A 22354-nucleotide genomic window follows, 5' to 3' on the forward strand; every position below is an offset into this window, starting at 1 on the left:
CTATTGTAGACCAGGTGATATTCTCTAGAAAATTTTTCTTTTATCCATCTTAAAATTATCCATTTATAAACATGCGACTATTTAAAAATTTGAATGTAAGAATTCTCAAGAGTATCATCACGTGGTCTGCAATGGGAAAACAAACCGCCCAAGCTGAAGAGGTCTATACCGTAAAAGGTACCCCGAAAGGTACCCCGAAAGAGCCCGCTGTTGGACCTTTTGAGGCTGAACGGAACCTTTTGAAAACGCTACCGTCTTTGTGGTAAAACGAATCAGCCTTTTCAGTCGTTTCAGCGAGGACGGGGAAACGCTCTGAAAATTGTGGCTAGTACATAGGGCCTGTTTACTGAGGCGATTTTTGTCGAAACTTCCTCTGCGAATTTTAAGCCTGATATCGCGGGGGGTTTCGCACTGAGGACAAAAACGACTCCATCCTTGTTCGTAAATCGTGCGCACATTCTCGAGTGCAAAAACCTATGTTCGTTTTATCACGTTTCATAGACCCGCAAGGCTAGTTGCAGTGAGAGAACGACAAAAATCGCAGTGGAAATGACGACAAAATTGCACCAAAATTCACCCGTGAAAATAGGCCTTACTACAGGTCAGTAAATAAAGATAAAATCCAACCCATGGGTCCTCAGCTGGAGTAAGACACTACACTTAAACGAATTTCTTTTATTTTGGCTAACTTGGCATAGATTACAGCCCAGTTCTCAAATAGCGGAAATGAACAACAAGAATGATCATGATGATGATGATGACAATAAAGCAATCCTGTCCTTTAGATACCAGAGTTAAACAGTTACAGGACTTTGTGTTATACATTTCAGGGGTGGGGAACTCGACTTGTAAGGGGGGTTCCTTCCTGTTTCAAGGCCTGGTTGGAACTTGCTTGTCTGTTTGCCTGTTATTCAATAGCCCATTTCTGAATTACCCTTAGCCTCTTTGTCAAAGTGAGTCTTGGTGCCCATCCTTTTAAATGAAAATGAGAATGGTTGTGCACCAGGCCTTACGTTGCTAGAGGGGCTTCAGGCAACTCGGAAGTGGGCTATTGCAGTTTTACCAGAGAAAGTATTCAAGTAACTAATTTAGATTTTTTTTTCAAAATAATTTCAAATAAACCTTGTGTTTGAGTTCAACTGATTTTGATATTATTTACACAATGGTTTCATGAATTGCACACAGTCCTATAACCAATAAAAAGTTATTGCAAGCAGCAGACTCACAAAACAATGTTTTAACTAGGCGTAAATAAGCAGTAAGTACTGTATATTATTAGCAGTGGTCACGTCTTTGGAAAGGTGCCATTCTCTGTTAAAATTATACAAAACAAATGAACCAACATGAATATATGTAGATATAAATGCTTGCACACATATTGCAAATTTTTGCAAGTAACATCACTATTTTAAATTTGTGGTTCGGCAAAATATATCCACTCCAAAGAAGGTCAGCAGAAATTCTGTGGGGTAGGAGGCTTTCAAGAGCCAAAGGGAGGGATTTGGAAGAAAGGAGGACCAGAAAAATACACAGAGGTATGCATATTTTCTGGAAACCCACATTGCCTGTTTGAAACCTTCTTCATTATTAATCAAAATAGTTGATAAATTTGTGTTAAAAAACCACAAGATGTTACTGTTCTGCATTCAGGAAACTGCATGGGAAGTTTGGGGCACTAACGAAAACAAAAAGAAGAGTCCAAACGCTTGTGTTCATTTGGCCTGAAACCTGCATGCCCTCTCTTCAACTCTCATGCAACCTCAACAGATTTGAGTCTGCCCAAGTTTTCTTAAGAGCCTTCAAGAGTCTTCCAGGATCTCAGTAAATCAAATGTCCATTTTAAACATATTTATCTTCGGCAATCTCCTCAGTTAGGTCTGTGGGTGAATACTCTTCCATCATTTCATCCTCCACATTCTCTAATGACCACTCGTGTGTGACAATCTCTAGAGCCTCCCATTCTGCCTGTGATCAAATATTAGGATATATTAGCTTAGCACTGCAACAGGAACTTGGAAGATGAGCTGGTCCAATGGGCCATATTCAAATTCTCAGTATTCTAAGTTCACACAATATGCCTTTTTATTATCCAACTATAGCAAATACTGTCCAAATAACAGTACAAATATACAGTGATATTGTACAGTTATTTGTGCAGTGGAAAACCCGTTTGCCACACAGGTCAGGGCGCAAACACAAAACTGTCACACTCTCCCTCTTTCATTGATAAATTCATTGATTACAGCAGTTGGATAATAAATCTCTTATTAGATGTTTTGGTGTGTAGTATCACTTTATATTTTTACTCATTGTTTGTATTTTGACTCACCCTATGGACTCGTCAAAATACAGCACAACTTGTAAAAATATACAGTGATACTACACACCAAGACATTTAATAAGATATGTGAACTCAAAGAGCATGATCCATATCATTAATTTTTTGGAATTAGTGGCTATTTTCTACCTTGAATGCCTTGCTTGGATCTTGTGGCATCTGCATTTGCATCTGCATCTGTTCTTGCATCACACGGGTCTGGTCTGCAGCTAATAATTGCAAAATAAATAAATAAATAAATAAATAAATAAATAAGTAAATAAATAAATAAATAAAAAATAAATAAATAAATAAAAACAGTCCATAAAGAGAAACAAAAGGATAATTCAAACTTGGGCAGTGTGGTAGATATAAAATGGACATGCCATGAGTGACAAAACTGTTGCGACACTTAGAGTAAAATTCAATTTTGAGCCCCTTGGAAACAATCCCCACCCCCCCCCCCCCCCTCACCTCAAACAATGTTGATTTTTCTACTTCTAAGACTGTGCAGACCACAGCAGCTACACAATATTAAATTGGGAGACCAGGGGTATCAGAGAATTACCTCCTAGTAGATGCTTTTAAAATATAATAAGGAGTTACATATCGCAAAGGCTCATTTTCTAGAAGTGTCTCAACTGCTTTTGTCACTCGTTGTAGTCTAATGACATATACACATTGTCTTGAAGTTGACAGGGTCAGTGTGAAACACAATTTTGAATTTTTATTACTGACATAGTCTACATAACTGACAGTCTCAAATGTTGTGTAATAGGGAATGTCAGTTTTACAGGAAAAACACAAGAGGATTACATTATAGATTAGGCCAAGAATGGTTATGGTTCAGTCACAGATGGACAGACAGACAGACAGACAGGTCCTTCGTCAGTCAGTTGGCCAGTTAATCTGTCTGTCAATCTGTCTGCATATACGTCAGTATACCAGGCAGAATTTCAGAAGTCAGAAAGTCCATAAGTTGAACAAACAGTAAGTGAGATAAACTGTAAAATTACTGGACAGAAATAAAAGAAGCACAAACCATTATCTTGACCCAGAACAAGTGCATACATGCTCCTGAGACCAAACACGTTGATGAAATACCAAGACACCGAACTAACCCTGGAAAACAAGAAACAGCCATAACTTCTTCACTCTCGGTCCTGAATAATAACTCTTGTCCCCTTAGTGATAGCCATGCATGGAGATGAACATTTGGTTTGATAATTTGGTGCTACATCAAGATAGTATTTCCTGGTGTATGCCTAGTAGTGGAATGGTACTGCAATGACAAACGTTCAAGCCAATCATTCTGATTGTTATTTAAGACTTGATCTTGCCAGCTGATCCACCCTGATTGTTGTTAAGGGAGCAGGGATGGTGCAGTGGTGAGAGTGCTTGCCTCCCACCGATATTGCCTGGGTTCGATTCCAGCACGGTGCCATATGTGGGTTGAGTTTGTTGTTGGTTCTTGCCTCGCTCCTAGGGTTTTTCTTTGGGTTCTCCGGTTTTCCTCCCTCCACAAAAACCAACATCTCCAAATTCTAATTCAACCAGGATAGAGGACCTGCATGAAAACCAGTTAAGGCTGATGTGGCTTTCTCTCTAAATTTTGTGATTTACTTTGTTTATTTATTTTGACTACCCCTTGCGGAAAAACTAAGTCACAAGTTAAATACAGCTCAAGCCCTGAACATCAAAACTTTCTTAGTGCATTGCATTGTTGCTGCTTACAAGTGATTTTTGTTATCTAAAGATCTACTGTATGCATCTGTCTATAAGTTTGGGTGCAAATGTCTGTATGGAAAAGTTACAAATGATAATGTTCTATATGTACATAGTTTACCATGATGCATCCAAGGTGGTCAAATCAATTCCACGCTGCAACATGGCTTTAAAACGCAGTGTCAGTGGGAATGGAACTTTAGCTGTGAAGTGAAGCAAAGGCAAATGTAAGTGAAGTAATGTCAGAGAAACTAAACAGTTTAAGATATAAGTCACAAACAAAATTGAATGGTCAGGAATACTGTTGTATAGCTTGTTTTTCAAGAAACATTAATCATTTTAAGCACAAGTGTATCCCAAGCAAACCACACATGTGGATTACACCACAGTTCAAATTTATCCTTGCAAACACCTCCATAATACAGAGACCTAGATATAGTACAGGAAACCCAGTGGTCATAAAAGCTCTACTTTTATAACACAGATGCCACAGTAACATAGACATTCAGCTCTAGTCCTTTCTCATTTATGAGACTCTCCTGTACCAACACTTTGCCATCTCTTGTCAAGCTTTCTCTCAACACCAAAACACTAGCCAATGCTTCAGCCAAATGGTTTACTAATGCTGGCCAACAAGTCAGTGGAAAATAGCACAGACCATAGTCAAAAGGAGGCCAACCATTGGTCAACGCATTTGCAAACAATGGTGACTTGTATTCAACTGTTGGCTGCCATGATGACCAAGTAGTTGGTTAGAGACCTTGCACTCCAATTCAGAATCTCAGATTCTTGTGCACTTTAAACCAATTTCCTGATTCTTAATGTGTACACAAGTGCTACCTTACTTGTAATAAATCCAGAGTAATGCCAGTTGATCCAGCCACCAATGAGAATCATGGGCAAGACATTAGTGATGTTTCCTTTTGCCATGTCAACCATCATTGTTGGATCTACAAATCCAAGAAAACAATAAACAATAAACATTCAGAATAAGTCTGATTTCTTTTGTGCTTTATTTAAAACAATAACAAGTCTACTCTTGTACCAAGGCAACCCACAGAGCCACAGCTTATTTGGGTTTGTGTCACTGGTATGAAGAGGCTCTGAGTAATGTTACTGTCTGTGAAGGCAAGTAAAACACTTCTAGCTATTTGTCAACTTGAAGTTCATAAAGGTAAATTAACCATTCTTACAAAATGATAAGCTGACATTTTAACCACCCTGACAGGGGGCTAATGAATGAAAAATCAGTTTCAAAAACTGCTACAGTGATTAATTTACCTTTTCATATAAAAGTTGATACATAGTATAGCTAAGTGTTTCACTTTCCCAAAAAGTCTTCTGATACCGAAATCCTGAGATGTGATGTTACCGTTGTAACAGCTTCGAATGGAGAAAGTGCCAAGGAAGTAATGTTCTGTTTAGAGTATGTCAAATGTCTTTCTCATCCAGTGCAAGCAACTTCTCCTGCTCGATGCAGGAATCTTTGTAGCTAGCCAGGAAATACATCAGCTTGATTCTGATCAAATGTTTCCGAAACCTTTCCCCCTAGGCTTTTTCCTTTGTGGTGCTTTCTTCACATTTGCAAAGGGACATGAACTTTTGCATTTCTTCAACGACATAATTTAAAGCTTAAATTGACATGAAAACTCAGAACAGCTCGTCAACTACCAAACACAAACATTTGATAATCATACTATGCCACCATCTGTCACGTGACTTTTTAATGCAAATTTACTTCTTGCGACAACCTGTTGACATTTATCAATTAGAGGTAATGAATGCAAAGAAACGTTTTTTGTTTATAACTTTGCTTAGAATCAATCTTTTTTTGTAGAATTTTTTTAAATGAATAATAGCAATTAGATATACCTGAAAAAGCAAAAAACAACCTTGCTGAAAAATTGCCAATTTTGGGGTACACTGGTACCTTAATTATAAACAAAATAAATAAAAGACTTTATTTAACCTGAAAGGCCAATCAGTGATCACTGGATCACTGGTATTAACTGGCGATCAGCATTTACATATAAAATACAGCTATTCATGAAACTGTACTTAAAAAAAAAAAAAAACAAGAAGATATATATAGTAAACGTTTACATTAAAAATTACAACCATTGTGGAGATTATATAAAAACAAGCATTTAAAAAGAAGAGCAACAACAACAAACAGACAAGCAAAAAAATTGAACCTAATTTACGGTACATACATGATTGATACGGTCTTGATCCATAAAATGCTTAAAAATATGTGTTTTAGACTTAGAAAGAGTGTTTAATTCTCTGATCTCTCTTGGTAATCCATTCCATTCTCGTGCAGCGTCACACTTGAAAGTAGACTGACCCATTTTCGTTTTAGATGGTGTGACGTTTAAAAAGGTTGAGTCTTTAAGTATTCTTCCATGCAGATCAGAACCCTTAACAAGATATCCCTCTAACTGGTGCGGACAGTGAACATTGTGTACGATCTTAAACGCTAACTGTAGCTTCAAAAACCGCCGTCTACTATCTAAGGATAGCAGTAATAGCCTGTTACGCATATCCTGTGAGCACGTTCCGCAATTCGCAGCAAGAATAATACGCATGGCCTGATTCCGTAATCTCTCTAATCGTCATGAATTACTTTTTCCACAAACACCCCATATGATACACCCGTAATCTAGAATGGGTAATATAGTTTGTTTATAAATGTTCAGTAGAACTCTTTGGCTAAGAAAGGGCGTGATCCTGTTTAACATTTTGAGTTTAGGATAAACTCTGGATGCAATATACGTAATGTGCTTATTCCAGGTTAGGCAACTGTCCATATATACACCTAAATATTTGCAATGTTCACTTTGTTTCAACAGCTTTCCGTCTAGTTTCATTATGCAAACTTACTATGTTTTGTGGGTTTGAAAAGAGGGAAAGTCGGCAATCTCCTACATGAAGATTTCTATTGTTAAGGTTTCATCAGAGGACATATCAAATAATACTCTGTGCACTTTAAACTGTTTTGTGTAAATGACAAACCTGATATAGGATTTTTGACTGGTCCTTTTTTGTCCTGTGTTTTAAAATAGCCCTGTTCTTCATCATTGAAAAAATGTCGCCTTGCCTCAAAAGCCTAGGTTGGGATTAAAGACACAACTTTGTCAAGTTAGAAAACTCAAAAAAAAACAAAAAAAAAACAAGCATCAGTAGATTGTATTGAAACCTCGCAAGCTAATTACCTCTCTAGGAATATATTTTGCATTTTCTCTAAGACTTCTGCTCCTCATCAAAGCTTGACTGTAAATCAAATCAAATATTATTATTGAAATAATTAGTTTCTGGGCAAACTTAAGGTCAACAACCTTCTGAATAGAGTTGAAACTAAAGGAAAGAATTATCAAGAACAAGATGCTAGATTGAAAATGGGCAAAACTACTGTTTATTTTACAAAGTAAGGTAATTTGCTTTAGCTAGCTTTTCACTTGAAAAGCTCAAGCAGTTTCTTGTTTCTAAAGATTCGTAAAAAACACTCACCTATCTGAGACCTGTGAAAGATCTAATTCCTTTTTAGACTGTAAAAGCATGGAAAGATAATGTCTGATTATTCCAACAAGAAACGTGATGATTACAATGGGTAAAATAACCCATAAACGAATGGCCGGGTCAAGCAGAAGTTCCGCCATAATGGAAGAGAAGCCTCTAGCTTTCTATGTCTTCTGGGTAATTTGGCCTTTCACATGAAAACTGGGAACCAGATTATGTCGAAGTATGTCATATGGAATAAGATGGAAGACAGATGAAAGGGTCTTACATGACGTGAACACGCGAAGCTTCGAAGTTTGAAGGACGTGGTTATTTAGTTTTCCAGTGAATCGATTTGCGATATCTCGTTTATTTAGAAATACAAGGTGTTAATTGCTTCCGAGTGAGTCGCTAAGCTGTGGATTAAACCTTTAACCACGGTAGTATGCAAACAACACACAATTTGAGTCGCTTCCGTAGGTTCGTATCAAAATATCAATGTAGAAATATTTGACCACAAGCTAGACGGACGCGCGTCTATCGACACCAATATCGGTAATCTGCGGTAATTAACTCTAGAGAAGGGAGGAAGTCTGCTAATAGCAATCACAGACTTCCTCATGGATCCCAGCTCCGTAAACGAGGTAGGTTTTCTTGCTTGAAAACAAATGTAGTCGTATAAGCGTAAGATTATATCTATGTGTTATAGAAGCGAGAGGTCAATGCAAGATGGTTGGATATTGGCCCGAGAAACAGTCGGGGCCATTCAACATACTAAAAGATCGAGGCTGAGATCCAGCCATCTTCATTAAGCTTGGCCAATGGAGGATTTTATATAGATTTATTGTATGGCATACTTGTAGATTTATCGTGTGATTTTCTGGCAAGATTTTTGTACGCGATCCTGAGATTCTGATAGGGCAAGATAGTCCTATCTTGTCCTCTCAGGTGAACGGCGTTGGTAACGGATGTTTCGAAAACGAAGACCCTGTGGTCTAAAACGAAGACCCACCGGTCTAAAACGAAGATCCACCGGTCTAAAACGAAGACCCACCGGTCTAAAACGAAGACCCACTGGTCTAAAACGAAGACCCTGTGGTCTAAAACGAAGACCCACTGGTCTAAAACGAAGACCCTGTGGTCTAAAACGAAGACCCTGTGGTCTAAAACGAAGACCCTGTGGTCTAAAACGAAGACCCTGTGGTCTAAAACGAAGACCTACCGGTCTAAAACGAAGACCCACCGGTCTAAAACCTTTTTGTTCTTCAGGAAAGACTATACACTAGGCTAAATTTCTTTCGTTTTTGTAGCGCATAAATTAAAATGTCATCTGAGCGCGCGGCAAACTTGACAGTTGCTTTATCTCATTTGGTACAACATGTCAAATTGTGTAACGCAATGAAATTCCAACAGTATAGAAATATACATTTTAGTGACGATTTTAGTATAATTTGTCGTCACCAATATTCTATTTTTCAAATGCATATGAGCAAATTATGATGAGGTGACTTAATTACTTTGCTTTACTGTACTTATCATATAAAGGCGCAAAGGTCCCACTGTGCGTGACTCGCAAATTTATTCACCACGTGCTACAAGAATTTGATTTTCCCAGGAAAATTACGTTATCACTCTCACATTCTTCAGGGAAATACTATACACTACAATCTTGGACAAAATAGTAAATGGAACACCTGAACCACCCCTCCCCCTCCCCCCCCCTCCATTTCAATGATGCCAAAATGGCACGTTTTTGATCCTTCGCGCCCTCATCATTGCTTTGGGGGGAAAGGGGGTTAATTGTTCCTTTTTATTCTGTCGAAGATTGTAGGCTAAATTGCTCTCATTTTTGTAGCTCATAAATTAAAATGTCATCTGAGCGTGCGACAAACTTGATCGATAATTTATCTCAATCGGTACAACGTGTCAAATTGTGTAACGCAATTAAATTCCAACAGAAAAAAAATATACGTTTTAGTGACGATTTTATTTCGTCACCAATATTTGTAATTGATGATATATTGGCCAAGTGTAAAAACGAACAACAGTTACAGAACTGTTGCGATTTTGGTATATGTCAAAAGTGTCATACACCAAACTTGAAAATGTCATTTTAGTCTCATCATACAAACAAAAAATCTTATTACTTTGACTTTTTACAAAACAGGCTCTTAATTTTGAAACGTATGTTTCTATACTGTTGAAATTTAATTGCGTTACAAAATTTGACACGTGTTGTACCAGCTGAGATAAAGTAACTGTCAAGTTTGTCGTGTGCTCAGAGGACATTTAATTTATGCGCTACAGAAGTGAGGGATGAATGTGAGAGTGATAACGTAATTTTCCTGGGAAAATCAAATTCTTGTAGCACGTGGTGAATAAATTTGCGAGTCACGCACAGTGAGACCTTTGCGCCTTTATATGATAAGTATAGTAAAGCAAAGTAATTAAGTCACCTCATCATAATTTGCTCATATGCATTTGAAAAATAGAATATTGGTGACGACAAATTATACTAAAATCGTCACTAAAACGTATATTTCTATACTGTTGGAATTTCATTGCGTTACACAATTTGACACATTGTACCGACTGAGACAAAGCAACTGTCAAGTTTGCCGCGTGCTCAGATGACATTTTAATTTATGCGCTACAAAACGAAAGCAATATAGCCTAGTGTATAGTCTTTCTTGAAGAAAAAAAGGTTTTAGACCGGTGGGTCTTCGTTTTAGACCAGTTGGTCTTTGTTTTAGACCGGTGGGTCTTCGTTTTAGACTGGTGGGTCTTCGTTTTAGACCAGTGGGTCTTCGTTTTAGACCAGTGGGTCTTCATTTTAGACCACAGGGTCTTCGTTTTAGACCAGTGGGTCTTCGTTTTAGACCAGTGGGTCTTCGTTTTAGAGCGGTGGGTCTTCGTTTTAGACCGGTGGGTCTTCGTTTTAGACCGGTGGGTCTTTGTTTTAGACCACAGGGTCTTAGGTCTTCGGTCTTCGTTTTTGGGTCTTCGTTTTCGACACATCCCATTGGTAACGCTACCTGACAAATAGGGGCGTCTGACATATAGGGGCGCTATACCAAAATACCAAAAGTTTATCATTACCTCTGCATGGTTAATGTGTCGCACTACTAATAAAAGGTTTAAAATGACAGCTTTGGACTTATAAAAAAGGGTTAAAACGACAGCTTTTGACCTCTAGGGGAAGGAAATGACTACTAATGAATTGGTTCGCTGTGTTGAGGCTCAAAGAATGAAGGTGTTGAGAAAGATCCACCTAGATCCACTGAAGAAAGAACCATCTAGATCCACTACAACGAATGCTTTCTTTTTCAATATTTTTTAAGTCCTAAATTTTGTAAATTTGGAATAATTTTCAAGATTTCATAATTCTTAAGAGAGTCATAAATGGCCGGAGTCTCCTACATGTATTGCGACTCAAGTTCAGTAAACTGTAATTTGAATGGGGTGATCTGTTTCTGAAATTGTCACAGAATTGTTACAAACAACTTAAGCCACGCGTTTTGGTGAATACATGAATGCTTCATGTTTTCAAAATTGATAAATCTATCGCGTAGTCTCTTTCGCAGCCGTTGTTGTGAAGGAATCTACATCGTATCTATCACAGGAAAAATACAATAGATCGTTTTCAATGTCACGCAATAAAAAAATAAATACAACACCATACAGTACTAGTGGATAAAGTTAAGAAATAGGTAAAGAAGATCATTGTTTTTCCTAGGGTTAGGTCTTTGCGTTTTCCCAAACTTAAGACATTCCTATAAATTTTTCGCAGAAATTTATGGAGCCCACAGTACGGAGCTTATTTTCGCTATCTAGGCTACTGATTATCTGTATTGAAAAAACGAGCACTTGCAATTAAGCACTTTTCCTAATGCTCTAACTTCTAAAAAGGCTAAAAAAACTTGAGATAGTTATATATTTTTCTACAAACGTGATCGTAGCTCCATGTCATGCTCCACTTCCATCAAAATACGCTGGTTAAATTGTAAACAGATATAAATTTACCGTCTCTTATGCCTGACTCTCAAGTTTTGTCTACGTACACGTATTTAGAGAGGTAAGATTCGAGACATTAATAATTCCCATTTATCGCAAACAGCATATGTTAATGTTTTGGTATTTCTCTTGTATACTCCGACATATAGGGGCATCTGACAAATAAGGGCATCTGACAAATAGGTACATCTGACATATAGGGGCATCTTACAAATAGGGGCATCTTACAAATAGGTGCATCTGACATATAGGGGCATCTGGCATATAGGAGTGTCTGGCATATAGGGGCATCTGACAAATAGGGGAATCTGACATATAGGGGCATCTGACAAATAGGGGCATCTGACAAATAGGTACATCTGACATATAGGGGCATCTTACAAATAGGGGCATCTTACAAATAGGTGCATCTGACATATAGGGGCATCTGGCATATAGGAGTGTCTGGCATATAGGGGCATCTGACAAATAGGGGAATCTGACATATAGGGGCATCTGACAAATAGGGGCATCTGACAAATAGGTACATCTGACATATAGGGGCATCTTACAAATAGGGGCATCTTACAAATAGGTGCATCTGACATATAGGGGCATCTGGCATATAGGAGTGTCTGGGCATCTGACAAATAGGGGCATCTGACAAATAGGGGCGTCTGACAAATAGGGGCATCTGACAAATAGGGGCATCTGACAAATAGGGGCATCTGGCATATAGGGGCATCTGACAAATAGGGGCATCTGACAAATAGGGGCATCTGACATATAGGGGCATCTGACAAATAGGGGCATCTGACAAATAGGGGAGTCCGACATATAGGGGAGTCCGACATATATGGGCGTCTGACATATAGGGCCATCTGACAGATGGGGGCATCTGACATATGGGGGTGTTTGACATATAGGGGTATCGGATTTAAGGGTCAATAGCACATCCAAAATTCTCTTTATAAATGCGAGCTGTTGCCATTCCAAGGCAGGCCTTTTTACACCTTTTTGCTTCTATTACAGCTGTTTCAAATATAGCTATGATCACTATTAAACTATACAGCAATAAAAGCAGGGAATTCCATTGATAGTTGATTTATGTTCCGTAGAAGGGATCATTGTAGTTGGTGTGGATCATATGTTTTAAAACCTTCAAATGGTCCTTCTTACGATGCAATATAGTATAGGTATTCATATAAATCCGAGTGCAATAATAAGTATTAAGGATTTACACTGCCAGTGTAAATCAACAGTGGAGTAAATCCTTGATCCCACCCACTTTCGTATGGTTACTCATTTATTATGTCACTTTGAAAATCACGAAACTGCCTGCATCAATTTGCAGTGCATTACGAATAAAGAATGAATGCAAAATTGGCCGCCTCTCCGCCAAACTTAGTAAAGTAGGATTTTCTTAGTTATATGATAAGTCCAAGAATGAATGAACACAACAATGAACGAACGAATTACAGAAGACGAAATGCTGTGGGGATTTCAGGGGTGATAACTTGCCTTATTTTTGTCAGCTGCAAAAAGACATCAACTACTTGTGAAGTCAGTCACCACATGATTTATTTATGATGTTCACAACAAATGAACACTGGATTTGTTTACACTTATGTCCAGCAACAAGTATTGTTTATCAAGGACATACTAGCTAAGTATAGCATATAGAGGGCGAAAGATTGAAATGAGAGACCAAATGAAAATGGACCCCGATTTAATGTGGGAACGCCGGGTAAGGACATTATGTAGAGGGCGAATGATTAAAATGAGAGATTTTTTCACACAGTAAAAAATCATTACTTGTCTTCCAAATGAAAATGGGCCCCGATTTGATGTGGGAGCGCTAACTAAGTACAGTATGTACAGGGCAAATGATTCAAATGAGCGACTTTTTCCCAAAAATTAAAAAAAATCCGTAGTTTTCTTTCAAATGAAAATGGGCCCCATTTTCATGAGGAAGCGCTAGCTAAGTACATAAAATAGAGGGCGAATGATTGAAATGAGAGACTTTTTCACACAAAGTAAACAATCCGTAATTGTCTTTCAAATGTAAATGGGCCCCGTTTTCATGGGCGAGCACTAACTAAATACAGTATGTAGAGGGCGAATGATTGAAATGAGCGATGTTTTCACAAAAAGTAAAAAAATCCGTAGTTGTCTTTCAAATGTAAATGGTCCCCGTTTTCATGAGGAAGCGCTAGCTAAGTACTGTTTATAGAGGGCGAATGATTGAAATGAGAGACTTTTTCACACAAAGTAAAAAATCCGTACTTATCTTTTAAATGTAAATGAGCCCCGTTTTTAACAAAGTACAGTATGTAGAGGGCGAATGATTGAAATGAGCGACTTTTTCACAAAAAGTAAAAAAATCCGTAGTTGTCTTTCAAATGTAAATGGGCCCCGTTTTGATGGGAAAAACTAGCTAAGTACAGTTTATTGAGGGCCAATGATTGAAATGAGGGACTTTTTAACACAAAGTAAAATATCCGTACGGTACTTGTCTTTCAAATGAAAATGGGCCCCGTTTTCACGGGGGGCACTAGCTAAGTACAGCTTATATAGGGCGAATAATTGAAATGAGACTCTTCCACAAAGTAAAAAGTCCGTAATTATCTTTCAAATGTAAATGGGCCCCGTTTTCATGGGGAAGTGCTAGCTAAGTACATTATGTAGAGGGCAAATGATTGAAATGAGAGACACTTTCACACAAAGTAAAAAGTCCGTAATTGTCTTTCAAACATAAACTGGCCCCGTTTTGATGGGAAAAACAAGCTAAGTACAGTTTAGAGAGGGCGAATGATTGAAATGAGAAACTTTTTCACACAAAGTAAAAGATCAGAAATTGTCTCAGTTTCAAATGTAATATGGGTGAGCACAAGCTAAGTACAGTAGCTGGAAGGCGTGCGAGATATAAATGAGAGAATTTTCACATAAAGCTTCTGTTGGCGGGAATTACTCAATACAGAGTTTGTATGGGTGTTCAAACAGGGTTTTGTGACGGCGGTAGTAACTAGAGCTGTCCGCTTATGAGAGTGTCCACTTTCAAAAGATAATGAATGGCAACAATATATTTGTAGAAAAAAACTATGATGTCTGATCAACTCTTAAAAACCGACATCCCTAATATCTCACACTCCTATTTGTCAGATGCCCCTATTTGTCAGATGCCCCTATATGTCAGACGCCCCTATATGTCAGATGTCCCTATTTGTTAGATACCCCTATATGCCAGATGCCCCTATATGTCAGATGCCCCTATATGTCATGTGCCCCTATATGTCAGATGCACCTATTTGTCAGATGCCCCTATATGTCAGATGCCCGTATATGTCAGATGCCCCTATATGTCATATGCCCCTATATGTCAGGTGCGTGAAGTATACAAGAGAAAGTCCAAAACATTAATATATGCTGTTTGCTGTAAATGGGAATTATTAATATCTCCAATCTTACCTCGCTAAATACGCGTACGTAAAACAAAACTTGAGAGCCAGGCATAAGAGACGGTTAATTTATATCTGTTTACAATTCAACCAGCGTATTTTGATGGCAGTGGAGCGTGACACGGAGCTGTGATTGCGTTTGTAGAAAAATATATAACTATCTCAAGTTTTTTTAGCCTTTTTAGAAGTTAGAGCATTAGGAAAAGTGCTGAATTGTAAATGCTCGTTTTTTCAATACAGATAATCAGTAGCCTAGATAGCGCAAATAAGCTCCAGAATATTTCCGGCCACCATATTGGTTGACCACGAACTGTAATCCAACATGGTGTTTCCATAAATTTGGGCTCCGTAAACTCGTGCGAAACAGTTATACGAATGTCTTAAGTTTGGGAAAACGCAAAGACCTAACGCTAAGAAAAATAATGATCTTCTTTATCTATTTCTTGACTTAATCCTCTAGTATTGTATGGTGTTGTATTTATTTTTTTATTGCGTGACATTGAAAACGATCAGTAATGTATTTTTCCCGTGATAGATACGATGTAGATTCCTTCGCAATAACGGCTGCGAAAGAGACTACGCGATAGATTAATCAATTTTGAAAACATGAAGCATTTATGAATTCACCAAAACCTAACAGCCCAGATCCGCGGGTGGCTTAAGTTGTTTGCATCAATTCTGTGACAATTTCAGAAACAGATCACCCCATTCAAATTAAAGTTTACTGAACTTGAGTCATAATACATGTAGGAGACTTCAGCCATTTATCAATCTCTTAAGAATTACGAAATCCTGAGAAATGCTCCGAATTATTCATACTGAAACTTAGAAAATTTGTGGATCTAGTGAATCTAGATTTCTTGACACCTCCATAATTTCTTCGAACCTCAGCTCAGCGAACCGATTTATTATTAGTCTTTTCCTTCCTCTAATAGTCGCTACTGGCTAGAAGTCAAAAGCTGTCATTTTAACACAAACCATTTATTGGTAGTGTGACACATTAACCATGCAGAGGTAATGATAAACTTTTGGTAGTTTGATATAGCGCCCCTATATGTCAGACGCCCCTATTTGTCAGGTAGCGTTACCAACCTTAGTGTCTCAGGTTGCTGATCACAGCACAAGATTAGATCCATCTTGCCCGCTGTGCAAGAGCTTTGTCTTAATTTAAGTTTTATTTTTACCATTGTTTTTAGCATACGGTATTAAGGTGTTAAGTATTATGGTCGTTTTTTAAACTCTTTAGTCAGGAAACTGTCATTGATTGGAACATATATAATCACAGTTAATCCTTGTAACTTAATACAGCCCTTGATGTTTGAAATGTTCAGTTCCCTTTTGCTATTTGCCTCTTTCATTTCTTTGATCCCCGAGGTATCACATCTTGGTATTCTGTGGGAGTGTCAAAAGACTGTTGGGAAGATAAAGATGAAAAAAAAATAGCGATGGTGTTTGTATATATATATATATTTATTTACAAATTACATTGATAGACTACTCAGATCTTGAGTACATATGGAGTTTAATACAGGTCTGTTTCGTAGGCTAGCATAAAGCTAGCCCACTCATCAGTTAGTTTCCATATACACTGAAGTCTACTAAGAAACACATCAACAATATGCTCACGCAAGACATGATAAACCATTACAAAACATCATAATAGACTGCTACAATCAAATTGTTGCATGTTCGAAAATTCTTCTTAAATTTTGAAATTTATGTGCGAGCTTTGAACATGTCAATGTTTCAAGTGCTAGCATGCACGCGCTGGGAAAACAAAATGCGGTTAGTCAACCATATCTTAGAATGAACTTTCTTCGGTGCTGGCATGTGGAATCAGCTTGTTTTGTTTGTTTAGTGTTGCCAGTTCCGGTTTGGTGAAGATGAAGTGCTTCTCCGTCGTGCATAGGTTGCATCGTTTCATCAGATTTGAGTAGGGCTTCGCCTTGGCAAGGATCTTCCATTTGATGGTGAAGTGTTGTTGTTTGCTTTTGAGTTGCCAGATGTGTTTGCTAAGTTCTGTGTCGTTCTTGCAAATGTCTACGACCCAGAACTTAGCAAACACATCTGGCAGCTCAAAAGCAAACAACAACACTTCACCATCAAATGGAAGATCCTTGCCAAGGCGAAGCCCTACCCGAATCTGACAAAACGATGCAACCTATGCACGATGGAGAAGCACTTCATCATTACCAAACTGGAACTGGCAACACTAAACAAACAAAACGAGCTGATTTCCACATGCTGGCACCAACGAAAGTTCATTCTAGATATGGTTGACTAACCACATTTCGTTTTCCCAGCGCGTGCATGCTGGCACTTGAAACATTGACATGTTCAAGCTCACACATAAATTTCAAAATTTAAGAAGAATTTTCGAACATGCAGTGATTGATTGTAACGGTCTATTATGATGTATTGTGACAGCCTGTTGTAACAGTTTATTGCATCTTGCGCGAGCATATTGTTGATGTGTTGGCTTCAGTGTATATGGAAACTAACTGATGGGTGGGCTAGGTTTATGCAAGCCTACGAAACAGACCTGTATTAAACTCCATATGTACTCAAGATCTGAGTAGTCTATCAACGTAATTTGTTATAACAGCTCCTTCATTATAGAGTACTATATTGGCTCCAGCAGTGATCAGCACCTGAACGATATCTTTATTTATTTATTTAAAATCAACATTTATTCAGGGGCATCCATTGTTGATCTTTACTGTCATCAACCCTTGAACTTGTCATTTTGAGTAGAAGCAAGCCAGAATTTTTCTTCCAGACAGTCTGACTGGCAACACCAACAAAGACCAGTTAAATCAATAATCAGTTTTTTGGTGGCCAGGTGATGCCACGAAATGGCATTTGATCTGTGGCTGTATTGATTCAGACATCTCTCTCAGTTAGCAACCAGGATATGCAAATGCAAAAACACATTGAAGAAACTTGTTTATTGTGATTAGCTATTAATGTAGTTAGCTCGAAAATATTAGCATCTGGGTGCTACTCTGTAAATTCGAGACTAAAGCAAAGTTTATGTATGTATGTATGTATAACCACGAGTGGAAGCATGAAAAAAATGAGTCCTTTATATATTAGCAAAAACGTCGACTGGGTTTGACTTAAAATCTGCAGAAGATGGCTATTTGTATCTATAATATGAACTATTTTTGTTTTTGTTTCAAAAGCAGCTCAATGGCTATGACAAACTCTACCTGTTAATGTTCAAATGGAGGATCATCAGGTTGTTCAACCCCTTGTGCTATGCTGCCGGTGTGAAAAGTGTCACAGATCTAGAGCAACAACTTTTGACAAACATGGACCATGTGAAGAAAAAGCTGCCAAGCTGGGTACAATCTCCATCATTTGATGAAGATTTGAAAAGCATTCAAAATATGATCGCAGATTCAAAGACTGTGAAATATGAGGACTTGCCAGAACTCCTTGTAAGTCACTAACTGTTGTAAATTTGAATAACTTACTATGATCAGTTTGTGCAAGCAGGCATTCAACAACAGTGCAACCTCAGGTTTATGGATTTGGATTACACAGACAACTTGGAGATAGCAAACAAAACTTGTCCTGACTTTTCCAAACTCAGAGATACAACACGTGTTTACTTCTAGTAAACACATGTTTTGGTCTTGATAGCATGACAAAGAGGCAGAGCAAAAGTATGAAATATTTCTGTTGAAAAATGCAATTGTCTAGTGTTCGTTCAGGTGAAGGTGGTTCTGAAAAGAACTGGTGAATGATGTTGTGACAGTCTCAACCAGAGTCAGATCTAGACATCTTCAGCTGTGACTCTCAGGTTGTCAAAATGTCAGTCAATAACTACAGCAAATCTTTTTGGTACTAACCTCACCCAGATGATCGCAACAGACCATTACTATACTGATAGTCCATTTCCCTGGTGTTTTCATCGCTGACAGTTTATATTAATAACATCTGTCAAACTCGCTTTTTAGGAGATCCAGAAAAATAACTATAAGGAGGAGTTGGAAGCTGCAGGTGTTTCGATGATACAGAAGGATTGTGTTTCACTACAAACTAAAATAGCTCTTGGTCGTCCCTACTCTGGTGATGTGTATAATGCCCAGTTGACTCAAGGTCACAATAAGGTAGACTGTGAAATAAGTCTATTTATTATATGGCTAGCTTGGTGAAAAGGCAAGGTGAACCAAATCCTGCACTGTGATTGGCTACTGGAGTGGGCGAGGTTGGTGCTGTCATGACCGCTTGGGACTACCCACTGTGTCCCACAAGAAAAATTTTCCAAAAGCCATATTATAAATCCTTTAATTGTTCGGTCAAGATGGCTTGATATTGGCAATGTTCTTTTTCCCCTAATCAGAAAGCGAAGGAAAAAAAAAATGAAAAAAGATTCTGAATATTATGGCGGGAGTAAAAGCAAACACTCTGGATAGGTGCCTCAATGTAATTACATTGCGATATGTTACTGGAAAATCTGCCATTTCATCGTCATCGTACAGCAACTCGACTTGAAGTTCTAGAGAAACTGCAGAGAAATACAACACATCATGTTGTCTCAAAGTCAGCTGACAACAACATGTTCGAATATTTTCCCCCTGAGATTCTGCTTGGCCACATTTGTGTCCAGTCTCCTATAGTTAATCTGTTACAAATATTTCTGGTTCACCAGTGTTCATTTAGGTTCCAGTTCTCATTTCAGTCATTTGCAACATTTTGGGGACATTCCCCATTGATTCTGAAACTCCACGGTACTAGCCACCCCCCTCCCATGGAAAAATTCTGCCCTGCCCCTGATTTGTAGAAATGCCACTGAGAATCATGGTCTCTTAGCAGGTCTACTAAAAGCTCTTTTTGATTGTCAGCCAATGAGATTTAAACAGAAGAACTCTGAGTTCATACTGAGTGACCCAAGGTTTGTGAATTGCTGACTTAAAAATTGGACCCTATCAGAGGTTGTGATTCTTGGAGCTGGGGTTGAGAATGGGACTTGTGAGAGTACAACAATAAACTTAGTTTAAATACTTTTGGTCAGTCGGTCAGCCTATTTGACTGGGGGGGGGGGGGGCTGCCTTATTAAAAGGACGAGGCTGCTTGTTGTAAACTAAAACAAACACCAGAGGTACCAAGAGCCTGTTTTGTGGGCATGGTTTGACATTTTTTTCAGAAGTACCAATTCCAAAGCAACACATCAATTGACACTGACTTTTTCCGGCTCAATACCCTAAAAGGTTCTACAAAAAAAATTAATGCTCCTGCTGTGGAACCTTTTAAGGCTGAACACCCTAAGGGGTATAACTAGCACCACCATCATTTTGATATGGGAGCCCCACCCCACCTCTCACCTGGGCTTATTTGTTGGTCAGTCTGTCTAATCCTACAAGAGTTCAGTATGGATTTCTGTAATACATGTATGTGCAGCCTGTAACTGATAACTTTTTCATTTCCTGTTTCAGATTGATGTTGTTCTACGGTATGATTTAGGTCCAGCACAACGTGATTTATTTATAAGAGAAGCCAAAATACTGGCTGGCATCCAGCATGAGTACATCATGAAGTGTTTTGGAGTTGTGATACTTGGCTCTTATGCAGACTCTGTAGCACTGGTATTAGCAGCATATTTTATTTTATTTGCTTTGAACAATCATTCTCGTCCCTAGAGCTGCCTGTTCATCTTAGCCCTCAAGGGCTTGGCAGCTTGATTGGCTAGATTCAGATTGGACTAAGATGCACGCTAATTCAATGCTGGTTTTCTCTGACCTTTATGGCCTGCTAATTGTGGTATTCTGCCTGCAGTTGTAAAACATTTTGACAGGGCTGGGTGTATAACAGGCTTACTGAATGACAAGCCATTATTTTTGTCTCCTAGGTGGTTGAGCTATTCAGTAAAGGTAACCTAGAGGAGTTCCGTGTTCCATCATTGTTTCATGCATGGCTGTATGCTTCACAGCTTTCTTCAGTGCTGGAATATCTAGAATCTAAACACCTTGTACATACATCAGTCGTGGAGCCCTTTGTCTACATTGCATCGCTTGAAAAGGTTAGAGTTTTTGGAAGTGGTTTGGAATAATATTATTCTCCTCGCTACAGTTCTCCTTTTGGGTAGAGGGGTGGTGACCTCATGGTTAGTGTGCATGCACCTGGATTGAGCAGTCCAGGCTCGAGCCCTGGCTAGGGACATTGTGTTGTGTTCTTGAGCAAGATGCCCTCATAGTGCCTCTCTCCACCTATATGTACAAGTGGGTACCAGCAAATTTAATGCTGGAGGCAACTGTGTGATGAACTAGCATGCCATCCAGGGGGGAGTAGAAATATTCCTAGTCACTTCGTGCGACAGAAACAGGAGATAAGCTCTGGCCCAATGGGCCACTTGGCTCATAGGCAGATCTTTTTTAACCTGTTCTCCCTTTATCTATCTCCCCTCCCCCATCTTTTCTTCCCATTCTTTTGATCTCTCCTTATGCTTCATCCTCTCCTTTTTCATTTTCTTTCATCTTTTCCTTCTCTTCCTTTTGTTAGGTTCATATCACTCTTACTTGTCCTGTTCCTCTTTTTCTTTCTCCTTTTCTTCCATCTCTAATTCTGCCTCCTTTAAATCCCCATCATCATCCTCTTTATTCCTTATCTCTAGTCCTCTTCCTCTTCCTCATACTCCTCTTTTTCCTCTTCATCCACCCAACTTCTTTTTGCTTCTCTTCCTCTGTCTGCTCTTTCTTTTATTCACCTTCCTGCTATGTATTGCTTTTCATCTTTGACTTGCCCTTCTCGATTTGTTCAAAATAACTGTATCATGATACTTTCATATGTTGATCTTTCTTACCTTGTTGTTGTTTGGAGAACAGTCTCGGTTTAATTATTTTTCATTTATAGATCAGTGTTGGTGGCTTTATGTGCTGCTGTTATGAGGAAGAAATGGGCAAAACGCAGCCGTAAGAACTATTATTTATTTCATCATTGTATCAGTTCTTTCTTTTACACCTGACACAGCTGTATAATATATATGGTCATTATTATCAGCAGTGTAATATCCCCTTGCCTACCAGAGCCAGACACCCTCTCCAACTGGTTGGCTTAATGATTTTTTTCAACAAGTGGGGGACAGTTTATTCAAGCCATTGCGAACAACCCCGAGGGCTCTTAGTAATGTTCTTTTACAGTATACAACATGTCATGTTATGTCACTTTATATCACAGACACAGATATCTCAAAATTTAAGATGCTATAAGATTTTTATTATTTTCCTCCTTAGGGCAGATTACCGTACAATATCTGGACACCAAGGACACCGTCTAGATGATAACTCATTCAAGGGAGTGGTTGCCATGTTTGCTCACCTTGTTATCGGGATGTTCAGATATTTGGATTCTCACCATT

The 22354-nt window shown here is 38.4% G+C and overlaps 2 protein-coding genes across 3 annotated transcripts in view; one reads left to right on the forward strand and one right to left on the reverse strand.

Moving 5' to 3' along the window:
• Positions 1-660: 660 nt before the first annotated feature.
• LOC110063173 (ER membrane protein complex subunit 3-like) lies at positions 661-7749 on the reverse strand. Its single transcript, XM_089273844.1, has 8 exons — positions 7553-7749; positions 7258-7315; positions 7058-7151; positions 4888-4992; positions 4164-4245; positions 3360-3439; positions 2468-2547; positions 661-1965 (listed from the first exon to the last, which is right to left on the reverse strand). Exons 1-8 carry the CDS (start codon positions 7699-7701, stop codon positions 1840-1842), a joined length of 774 nt encoding a protein of 257 aa, XP_089129970.1. The 5' UTR covers positions 7702-7749; the 3' UTR covers positions 661-1839.
• A 59-nt stretch (positions 7750-7808) lies between these two features.
• LOC110063174 (uncharacterized) overlaps positions 7809-22354 on the forward strand; it is a 24303-nt gene continuing 9757 nt past the window's right edge. Inside the window, exons 1-7 of one of the 2 annotated variants that reach the window (XM_089273819.1) lie at positions 7809-8184; positions 18177-18434; positions 18957-19109; positions 20436-20585; positions 20849-21019; positions 21850-21908; positions 22230-22354. The exon at positions 22230-22354 is cut by the window's right edge and continues 26 nt beyond it. In XM_089273819.1, the coding sequence (XP_089129945.1) occupies positions 8161-8184; positions 18177-18434; positions 18957-19109; positions 20436-20585; positions 20849-21019; positions 21850-21908; positions 22230-22354 (940 nt within the window). In that variant the 5' untranslated portion in view covers positions 7809-8160. The remainder of the gene's footprint in view (positions 8185-18176; positions 18435-18956; positions 19110-20435; positions 20586-20848; positions 21020-21849; positions 21909-22229) is intronic. The other variant, XM_089273820.1, reaches the window with a different exon arrangement.

Source organism: Orbicella faveolata, unplaced genomic scaffold (genome assembly GCF_042242905.1).
Source record: "Orbicella faveolata isolate gen_17 unplaced genomic scaffold, um_ofav_v1 contig_35, whole genome shotgun sequence".
Taxonomy (NCBI): Eukaryota; Metazoa; Cnidaria; class Anthozoa; order Scleractinia; family Merulinidae; genus Orbicella; species Orbicella faveolata.